The sequence below is a fragment of the Molossus molossus genome, unplaced genomic scaffold (assembly GCF_014108415.1).
Source record: "Molossus molossus isolate mMolMol1 unplaced genomic scaffold, mMolMol1.p scaffold_m16_p_18, whole genome shotgun sequence".
NCBI classification, from domain to species: Eukaryota; Metazoa; Chordata; class Mammalia; order Chiroptera; family Molossidae; genus Molossus; species Molossus molossus.
Genome location: NW_023425353.1, coordinates 65,791,365 through 65,800,974, shown reverse-complemented (window position 1 = coordinate 65,800,974; position 9,610 = coordinate 65,791,365). Strand labels below are relative to the sequence as shown.

The window sequence follows — 9,610 nt, the reverse complement described above, 5'->3', positions numbered from 1 at the left end:
GCCGGTTCCGGGCAGGGCGAGACCGCGGCGGCGCTGAGTCGGGGCGAGGGCCGGGGCACCCGGGGCCGCGAGCGCGCCCGCGTACCCCGTGGGGAGGGGCGGCAGCGGCGCGGCGCCTTTAAGCCCAGACGCCGGCCCCGCGGCCCCGCCCCCCGGAGGACGCCTCGGCGCGCGACCGCCGGAGCCGCCGTTTAATTGGGGCTGTCAGGCCGCGGCGCGCGCGGAGGGCCGGGCGGGACGGAGGCCGGGAGGCCGGGGCGGAGGGCGCGCAGCTCGGCGGGAGGCGGGCGCCCGGAGACGCGGCTGGGGCCCGCGCGGCCGGGGCGCCGTCCCTGGGCAGGGCTGCCCGGCCCCGGCCCGGGCCACCCGCGCTCCACATGAAAAACCAGCTCCGTGGCCCCCCAGCGCGGGCGCACATGTCGGCCTCGGGGACGTCGGCGGCTGGGGGTACCGGGGCGGGGTCGGAGCCCGGTGCGGGGTCCGGCGCGGGCACCGGCACGGGCGCGGCGACGGGTGCGGGGGCCATGCCGTGCAAGAGCGCAGAGTGGCTGCAGGAGGAGCTGGAGGCGCGCGGCGGCGCGTCCCTGCTGCTGCTCGACTGCCGGCCGCACGAGCTCTTCGAGTCGTCGCATATCGAGACGGCCATCAACCTGGCCATCCCGGGCCTCATGCTGCGCCGCCTGCGCAAGGGCAACCTGCCCATCCGCTCCATCATCCCCAACCACGCGGACAAGGAGCGCTTCGCTACGCGCTGCAAGGCGGCCACCGTGCTGCTCTACGACGAGGCCACGGCCGAGTGGCAGCCGGAGCCCGGCGCTCCCGCCTCGGTGCTTGGCCTGCTCCTGCAGAAGCTGCGCGACGACGGCTGCCAGGCCTACTACCTCCAAGGTGAGGCCACGAGACTCCCGTCCGGGATTAGGGATCTCCCGAGGCTCCCCGACGCCCCCGCCGGAGGCTGCTTTCTCTCCACGCGCCCAGCCTGCTCCGCAGGCGCCACGTCGCCCCCGGCCCGCATCCGCCCCTCCCCGGAGCCCGGCCCCCGCGGTTTAGCCTGGTGGGGGGGCCTCCTGTGCACCCCTTTTTGGGGGCTGGACAAACTTTACCCCGCCTGAGCTTTCCTTTTTAACTGTTGTTGGCGCCATAGCAGCGCCCAACTTCCAGCTGAGCCCCTCAGAGGAGGGAGGGGCCCCTCTTGGGACCCCCCCCCCAAAGGCATAGGGCACCGAAGTCCAGCTTCTCCAGCCTGGAATGCATGTCCCTGGAAGGCCAGGGTCAAGATGAGAGCGTTTCTCAGCCCCATCCCCGCCCCCAGGGTTTGGGTTGGGGGACTCTGAGTATTCCTGCATATTTCTCGCTGCTTGGAGGCATCTGGGTGGGGCTGTGAGTAGTATCCCTTGCCCTGGCCCTAGTTTTCCGGGTCCCCCCAGTCCCCAAACTGCTGCCCCTGAGCTTGCAGAAGGGGGAGGCAGCACTGGGGGGGGGGGGGCGAGTGGCTGCAGCCGGTGTTTCCAATTAACATTCCAAAATGGCCTCTCGCTGGCAGCGGGCGGGCAGGCGGGAGGGGAGGGGAGGCCTGCGGCACCCTCGGGCGCAGGGCCCATGCCTCGCTGCAAGGCGCTCCCGTCTTGTCCCTGTAAGGCCCCCAGTGGCCCTCTGACTCTGTGGGTCTAAGGCTAGAGGGGACTTATGTTCTAAGGGGGGTTCTGGAGAGGTGGAGCTGGGACCTCTTTTATGAATCTGCCCCCGCTGGGGGAAAGGACCAACCAATACTGTCACACTACCCTCCCTGACTCTGGTTGGGGGTGGGGGGCAAGCTCTAGACTCCCAAATCTGGAGGCTCAGGCCCTCTCTGCCTCTAACCCAGACACAGCTCTGGCATCTGCAGTCTCTTCTATAAGAGGCTTGCAAACCCACAGGTGCTGGCCTGAGATGGGGCTGTCTGCTTTCCTTTATCACTTAGCCATTATTGGGCAGCGTGTGTGCCAGGTGGGCACGGAGCTGCAGAAGAGGGCTGAGCTGGGGCCTGTCCTTAAGTGCCTTAAAGCTGGTGCTATGGCTGGGGCCCTGAAGCCTTGAGTAAGAGTATGGAGCTCAGGCATGTTACTTCTCCTGGGGCCTCAGTTTCTTCATCTATGAAGTGGGTCATAGGACAGACGTGGAAAAAACATGAGAAGGTACATGTGTGACATACTTGGCATGGCCCACGGTGGCTGTTGTTACGGTGCTTGACATGGGGACCCATGACCATGGTTGGTCTCCTGCAGCCCATCTGGGTGGAGGGGCATTGGCCAGTGGCATCGACAGTCTCTCACCCCAGCCCTGTCTTGCCCTGGCCACAGGTGGTTTCAACAAGTTCCAGACTGAGTACTCTGAGCACTGCGAGACCAACGTCGACAGCTCGTCCTCGCCAAGCAGCTCGCCGCCCACCTCGGTGCTGGGCCTGGGGGGCCTGCGCATCAGCTCGGACTGCTCGGACGGGGAATCAGACCGAGAGCTGCCCAGCAGTGCCACCGAGTCGGACGGCAGCCCTGTGCCATCCAGCCAGCCGGCCTTCCCCGTCCAGATTTTGCCCTACCTCTACCTCGGCTGCGCCAAGGACTCCACCAACCTGGACGTGCTCGGCAAGTATGGCATCAAGTACATCCTCAACGTCACGCCCAACCTGCCCAACGCCTTCGAGCACGGTGGCGAGTTCACCTACAAGCAGATCCCCATCTCCGACCACTGGAGCCAGAACCTCTCCCAGTTCTTCCCTGAGGCCATCAGCTTCATTGGTAGGTGTTGCTGTGCTCTGGGCAGGGTGGGTGGGCAGGCATGTCAAGGTGTGTACAGGACTCTGGGTGTTGCCCGTGCCTGACTGGGTACCTCTGGGCCTGCTGAGGCCTGTGTGTGCCCTGCATGTGCCAGCGTGTGCCCATGGGTGTACCCATGCCTGCTGTGAGTCACCGGGGCCCTCCAGGTCTAAGCAGTCCCCTGAGTCCTGGGCACCTCATAGCCTCTTCTGTCCAGCTTGGGTTTTTCTGGCTCTGCTGTTTCAGGCTGAGCAAGCTGAAACATCACAGCTCTCAGACCTCCCACGGGTCTCACTGGCTCTGCGTCACGCCTCAGCACACGTGTCTCTCCAGGATGGGGCTGTCACAGGGCCTCTTTGCCTTTACTGTGTACCTGAGGGGGCTGATGGGTGGTCTGCAGCCAAAGGCCTGCCCAAAATAGACAGCTGTTGGAATGTGGGGAGCCTGAACGCCTTGGTGGGCCCCAGATGCTCCCCACAGCCAGTGGGGTTTATTTGGAGTATAGGGGGTGTAGAGAAAATGTGGGGGGAGGCAGAGGAAGGCCTCCCCAGAGCAGTGTGCTCTGTTGTCTGGCTTAGAGCCCTCCGAGCCTGCTGTGTCCCAGCCTCAGCTGACTTGGTCTCCGGAGTCACTTTATCTCTAACCCCTCATCCTGCTTCCTCCTCAGCCAGCTGGAGGCTGTTGGATGGCAGATCATCTTCCCTGGCCTCCCCTCTCACCCATGGTGCTGGGAAGGGACACAGGGTGAATGAGAACCATGGTTCTCTGAGCCTGGTGACCCAGTGTTTCTTCCCAGCCTCCGGTGGCAAGGAGGGGTGGCCAGGGCAGTCTTATGCTGGTGGTGTGTCCGATGGAGGGCCTTTTGGTGTCAGCTGGGCTGGGCTAGCTTTAATAACAGGAAGTGGGAGGCTTCCCCGCCTCATCCGCTTACTGGGAACCAAAACTAGGTGCCTTGCCGGGAGGAAGGAAGGAAGCAGAGGCCTGGGGGAGGGGCTGGGGCTGCCCTGAGCGTCCGTCTCTGCCGGGACCTGGGCCACCGGGAGGTGGTGCTGCCCCAGTGAGTGGGAGAAATGGAGGGGTGCCCCATGCCTTTCCCCTTCCTGGAGGCCCCTCTACATCTGGGGAGGGGGCCAGAACAGGATGTAATGGGGGGGGACATTGTTCCCCACTTGACACGTGAAGGGATTGAGGCCCAAGCATCAGAGGACGTGGGACAGGCTCCAGCACCAGCCCCCCAGTGCTCAGCCACGCCCTGAGAGGGCTAAAAATAAAGCTGGCGGAAGTGGTTTCACTTTGGATCACACGGGAGTGGGTTTGGGGGCCAGGCGTTGCCCATATCCTGGTGTGTCACCACTGGAGGCTCATCTCCACCACCCCCTTCTGCCCCAAATCTCAAGGTCAGACCACATAGCTCTATGTGAGGCCGCAAGAACTCTCCCTCCTCCTGCTGGTCTTACCCCGAGTTAGCCCCGAGTGGGGATGAAGCACCTACTGCGTGCTTAGCCCTGGGGACTCTCGGGTGGGGGTGGGGAGGGGAAGCTCTGCCTGGCCGCAGGCGGGAGCACCAGCTGCAGAACAGTCTGAACCTGTGGTCATGGTGGGTGTGGGAGTCACTGGTTGTGCCGACTGCATGGCTCTCGGGGCTCGCGGACAGGGATGTGGGGACCTGGAGGGCTCAGGGCTGCCTCTTGTTGTTCTGTGCCCCTGGCACAGCTATGGTGTAGAGAGGGGCAGCTGCCCTGGGTCCGGGGCGGAGACCGAGTTGTTCAGTGGCTCAACCAGTATTTGTCGAGCTCCTACTTGTGTGTGAGGCAGAGGAGCAGAACGGGGAAGCCGAGACGGGTGCGGGCAGGGCTGGCAGTGATGGGAACTGTCACTGGCCTGTGGGCCTGCCGGGGAGGGTCCAGTACCACTTAAGCGAATCCCACTTGTGAAACCTCAGGCGTGGCTCTCCTGTCCCTGGCCATTCAGGAGCAGGGCTAAGCCCTGGGGACTGGCTGGCAGGGCAGAGCGGAGTGTGGGGCTGGGGCCCCTGTTCCCTGCGGAGGATGTGCCCATGGGGTGCATGTCTGTGGCTGGCCGTGGTGGATGCTATGACTTAGGAGGAGCCTCTGTGTGGCCTGGGGCTCGTTTCGCCTCATTTATAATTAGCTTAACTGGTGACCTGCGAGGGCAGGTGACACCGCAGCTCACTCGAGCAGCAGTGACCCGTCGTCACAGGGCCCTTGGCTCAGGCCCTTGTCAGAGCTGGTAACGAGGGCCCTGTCCTGTAGGCGGGCACACGGAGGCACGGGGTGTCCAGGGACTTGGCTGACACATGGCAGACCCCTCTCCCAGTCATGCTTTCGACCTCTACCCCAAATTGCTGTCCCACTCATGTGGGACTTAACCAGGTCTCTCAAGAGTGGGGCAGCACCAGCCAGTAACCATGCCACCCTCTGTGCCCCAGCCCTGCCTGCGGCTCCTTGGAGGTGCCTCCCTGACCCGTGCCTGTGTGTTTCAGACGAGGCCCGCTCCAAGAAGTGTGGTGTCCTGGTGCACTGCCTGGCAGGCATCAGCCGCTCGGTGACGGTCACTGTGGCCTACCTGATGCAGAAGATGAACCTGTCACTCAATGACGCCTACGACTTTGTCAAGAGGAAAAAATCCAACATCTCACCCAACTTCAACTTTATGGGACAGCTGCTGGACTTCGAGCGGACGCTGGGGCTCAGCAGCCCGTGTGACAACCACACACCCGGCGAGCAGCTCCATTTCTCCACGCCCACCAACCACAACCTGTTCCCACTGAACACCCTGGAGTCCACGTGAGGCCCGGGCACGGGTGGGCAGGGCGCCGGGCCCTCCCCGGACATCGCCGATGTCCAGAGGCCCCGGCTGGCAGGTGGCTGAGCTGCCCTCGTCATCCGGGGCGGACGGAGCCCACCGCCAGGTCCCCGTGTGCAGGACTTTCAGGGGCCCGGGCGCTCAGGCGCAGGGCTCGGGGAGTCCCGTGGGGCCTCCTGTGCTCAGGACCCTTCTTTCTGCTAACGGCTCAGCCAGTTCGGCGTTTTTTAAAGACACCCACGGACCCGAGTGTACTTTTTACTTCTGGCAGGTAAATCCAAGCCCCCCGGAGCACAGAGTGTTCACGGTCGTCTTGATTTTTCTTTTTTTAATGAAAAGTGTTATTTTCAGGCTATATACAACAGTGGATTGTATAAACCAGTATTTCATCCCTTTCTTGATCCTGCGAGAGAGAGAAGTGTTCTCAGTTTTGTTTTTCTTTCTATTTCCAAAAGCAGTTATTGGTTTTTTGTTTTCTTTTTTTAATGGAAAAGACAAACCCCGTGTTGATCTTGACCAAATGCATTTTGCACATGTGCGAAGCCCGGTTCTGCGGCAGGCCCTCCTCCAAGGGGTGGTTCGCTGCTCGGCGTGCGCCCCAATCGCGCCCACATCGCCCGACCTGGCCCGCGCAGCCTGGCCCTGCCTTGGGCGAATGACAGCCGCACGCTTGGGCGGTGAGACGAGTGGTCTCTGCCTTCTCTGCCTTCCCGCTGCCCTCGGGCGGCCCGCAGACTCCCAGAGGCAGGACCGGGCGGCCCCGCAGACTCCCAGAGGCAGGACCGGGGCCCTGCAGCTCCCTGCGCGGTGGGGCCGCGGCGGTGGGAGCATCAGCCCTCAGGGCTCAGCCCCACACAGGGCCCGGGCCCTTTCCTCTACATACTCACTACTTCTGTCTCTTTCTCACTCTCTGCTGGTTGCTGAGAGTGAGGGCCCAGTGGCTGGGGGAAGCTTAGGTGGTGGGGACCCAGCCCTGCCTCCCAGGTCTGCCCCTCACCCTGGCTGTTGCTTCGGTTCAGCTGCCCCTCCCAGCCCCTTTGTCCCAGTGGAAGCCTGCCCGGCGCCCGTCTTGCCCATGCCTTCTGTGGCCAGGAACCTCGTTCCCATCCCATTTCAGTCCCAGGGCAGGCGCGGGGCGGGGGGCAGGGATGGACAAGGGAAAGGGGTGAGGCCCTGTCCTCTGCGCCCCACCCCCGGCGTCTACAGAACAAAGCCACGGATTCCGTTATCCTCCTCCAGTTTTGTTCCTTCTCCAACCTCACTTCTACCTGGAGTCAGGACTGCATGGGGGCCGGCGGGGAGCAGCCGGGCCTGGTCCCTGAGCGAGCCGAACTTGGCCGGAGCGCGGCCACGCCCCTCCCCCCACTGCATCTTACCTCACGGGGTTGTTTCAGGGATTCTTCAGGCAGTGGGTTCGAATCTTGCCACAGTCGAGAAATCGACGAAAAGCTTCCATGCTGACACGGCTCTTTCTCTCTCTTACTTTTAAAAAGAAAAACCCAGAAAGATGCATCAGATTTGTGTGAATGAGAGTTTGCCAAGAGGGGGCCAGTTTTGCTTTATGACCTTATGAAGGAAAATTTGTGACCCTACATGTATACACACACACATATATATCCCGAGCCAGCGACGGGACTTTGTTTATATTGCAAATAAATATTATTTTTTCTTTAAGATGAGTCGTGGTGTCTGATGAGGGCCGGGGGCCAGGGGACACTGTGGCCAGCATCCCGGGGCTCGTTCGTGTGAGGTGGTGGCTGGGCCTACTGGGCACTTGCTTTGACAGGTCAGGTGCCCGCAGCCGGGAGGAGCTGCCCTGCCTCGGAGGAGCTGGGTGTGGGCACTCACCCAGCCCGTGGGCACGGGTAGGCCGGCACCGGCTTTCTCTGTGGGCTGGTGGTTGACAGGAGGAGGCCTGGCGAGGTTCATGGACCAAGGTCCCAACGCTGAGCCTCTGCTCACCAGTCTCTCCTGAATCTGCCTGCTCTGGACATTGCCTGGGTGCACAGGGCTCTGTCCCCTGCAGCCCCAGGGCCTGACCTTTCTCCTGCTGCTCCTGTCGGTGGGACCCTTGTGCACGTTTATCACACTCTCCCCACATCCCTGCAGCCGCAGGGCCACCAGTGGGACATGACACCTGCCCAAGGACAAGTCAGCCTACTTCGCTCCTTTGGAGGTCATGGCTGACCTCCGACAGGTCTCAGCCTTCCTGAGTCTGTTTCCATCTCTGTCAGGTGGGGTCAGTCACCCGGATACCCAGCCCCCTTCGTATTCATTTCCTGGTCCGGGCCTACAGGGAGGAATTGGCCACCCATGCAGGCCCCTCTGGGGGGCTCAAGACCAGTCCCTGGGAGCAGGGAAGAGGCCTGGAGAGGAGGGTGGTCTTGCCTGGGGAAGTAGGGCCCCTTGTGGGTGACAGTCCCGTGTTACAGGTGTGGACACAGTCTCCAGAGGGCTTCATGTCTCCATCTCCAGCTGGACTGAGTGACCCCAGTCAGGGACGAGGGAGTTTGGGTGCTGACTTGGTTTCCCCACCTCTGGCTCTCACATGACTTGCTCCCTTCCAGGTGACCTACACTGGACTGGCCCCGGATAGGCGGGTAAGAGGTAGGCTGGCCAGAAGGGGGAGGGCAACTCAACCCCTTTCCAAGGACCCTCCCGGCTGGGCTGTCCAGGCTCTACTCGCTGTGCCCTGCCCGCCTCTGCCTGGAGTGACCGCTGACCAGAAGGCCGCACCTGCGAGCACGGGAGGAGGGTGGAGGGCAGGTCTGTGAGCACAGGGGGCTGGTTTCGCACCCCAGCTGCGTGGCTGCTGCTCCTCCCCCTCGCGCAGAACTGGGGCCACCGCTGTGTGCCGGCCGGCCTGGGGGGGTGGGTGCTACATCTGCTCGTGTGCTTCCTGAGGCCCCGGCCTTCTGTGCCGGGGTGGGCACGGGGTGGGCGGCTGAGCAGGCAGAGACTGGGCCTTTGTTCCCTCTCGCTGCCCTCAGCCAGGGCTGGGGAAGCCCGCGGCGCCCGGCAGGGGGCTGGGCCCTCACAGGATGAGTAAGTGCCTGACGGTGCCAGTGTGCCCAGGCACAGGATGGCGGGGCAGCCCTCAGGACAGAGGCCTCCCCCACAGGGCCCTCCCCAGGCCCGGTGGCCTCTATGACCCGCAGTGTCCTCATCTGTAGAAATTGGCACCTCAGCACCTTGCCTGGCTGGGGCTCCCTTCTGGTGGGGACAGAGGGCCAGGTCATGGCTGGGTGGCTCACTTCGTGACCTTGGGCTGGGCCATGCTTATTCTGGGTGGCTGTTCCCCCTGGGTCCCAGGTTCTTGCTTCACGGTCCCTCTGACCTGGCCCACAGTCCACTCGGGGCTCATTATTGCACCTGTTCCTGCTCTACTGTTGCCCCAGCCTCCGAGGCGAAGCCCTTGGCGCCTGTGTCCCCGGACTCCTGGACACCAGCCGAGGTGGAGTCGGCTTGTCTCTGTGGCCTCGGTCCCATCTCTTCCCTCCCGACACTCCTGACCCTTTGCCTCCCTTGGGGGCCCCGCTTCTGTCTGCCTCTCAGCGCAGTTCCCAGAGACCCCTCAGCCACTTAGCATTCCCACGGGAGAGGGATCTGAGCTGCTCACCCGCTCGCCCTGCCGCCGTGTCCGGGCTGGCGGGCCGGCCCAGGAGTGGGAACATGCCCCAGGGAAGTTCAGTGATGTCAGGCTGGGCCGCAGGATAATGGGGCCCTCACTTGGCCTCTGATTAATGAATCAGGTGCAGCAGCAGCAGTGACTAAGGCCGGACACAAGAAAGGACTTGCAGCACCGTGGAGCCGTCACCTTGTAGGTCTGACAAGGAGACCACAGACGATGGGAGCATTTCCTTGGGGTGGGTCTGTTCTGAGCCTGGTGGAGGGGCAGCCCTCTGGAGAGCCCCCCCCCCCACAGCCCCTCCCCAGAGTGCAGAGTCATTCATCCCTCAGGAATGGGGCAGGGTGCGGGCGGGCAGCAAGCC

General features: G+C 63.2%; 1 protein-coding gene across 1 annotated transcript; it reads left to right on the top strand.

Annotated features, from left to right (window-relative positions):
• The first annotated feature begins 377 nt into the window (after positions 1-377).
• DUSP7 (dual specificity phosphatase 7) lies at positions 378-6,259 on the top strand. Its single transcript, XM_036267539.1, has 3 exons — positions 378-888; positions 2,340-2,774; positions 5,296-6,259. Exons 1-3 carry the CDS (start codon positions 378-380, stop codon positions 5,601-5,603), a joined length of 1,254 nt encoding a protein of 417 aa, XP_036123432.1. The 3' UTR covers positions 5,604-6,259.
• The last annotated feature ends 3,351 nt before the right edge of the window (positions 6,260-9,610 follow it).

Coding starts and splice junctions, on each gene's coding strand:
- DUSP7 (XM_036267539.1), top strand. CDS start 378: ATGAAAAACCAGCTCCGTGGCCCCCCAGCGCGGGCGCACATGTCGGCC. Junction 889..2,339: donor CCAGGCCTACTACCTCCAAG/GTGAGGCCACGA, acceptor CCCTGGCCACAG/GTGGTTTCAACAAGTTCCAG. Junction 2,775..5,295: donor TGAGGCCATCAGCTTCATTG/GTAGGTGTTGCT, acceptor TGTGTGTTTCAG/ACGAGGCCCGCTCCAAGAAG.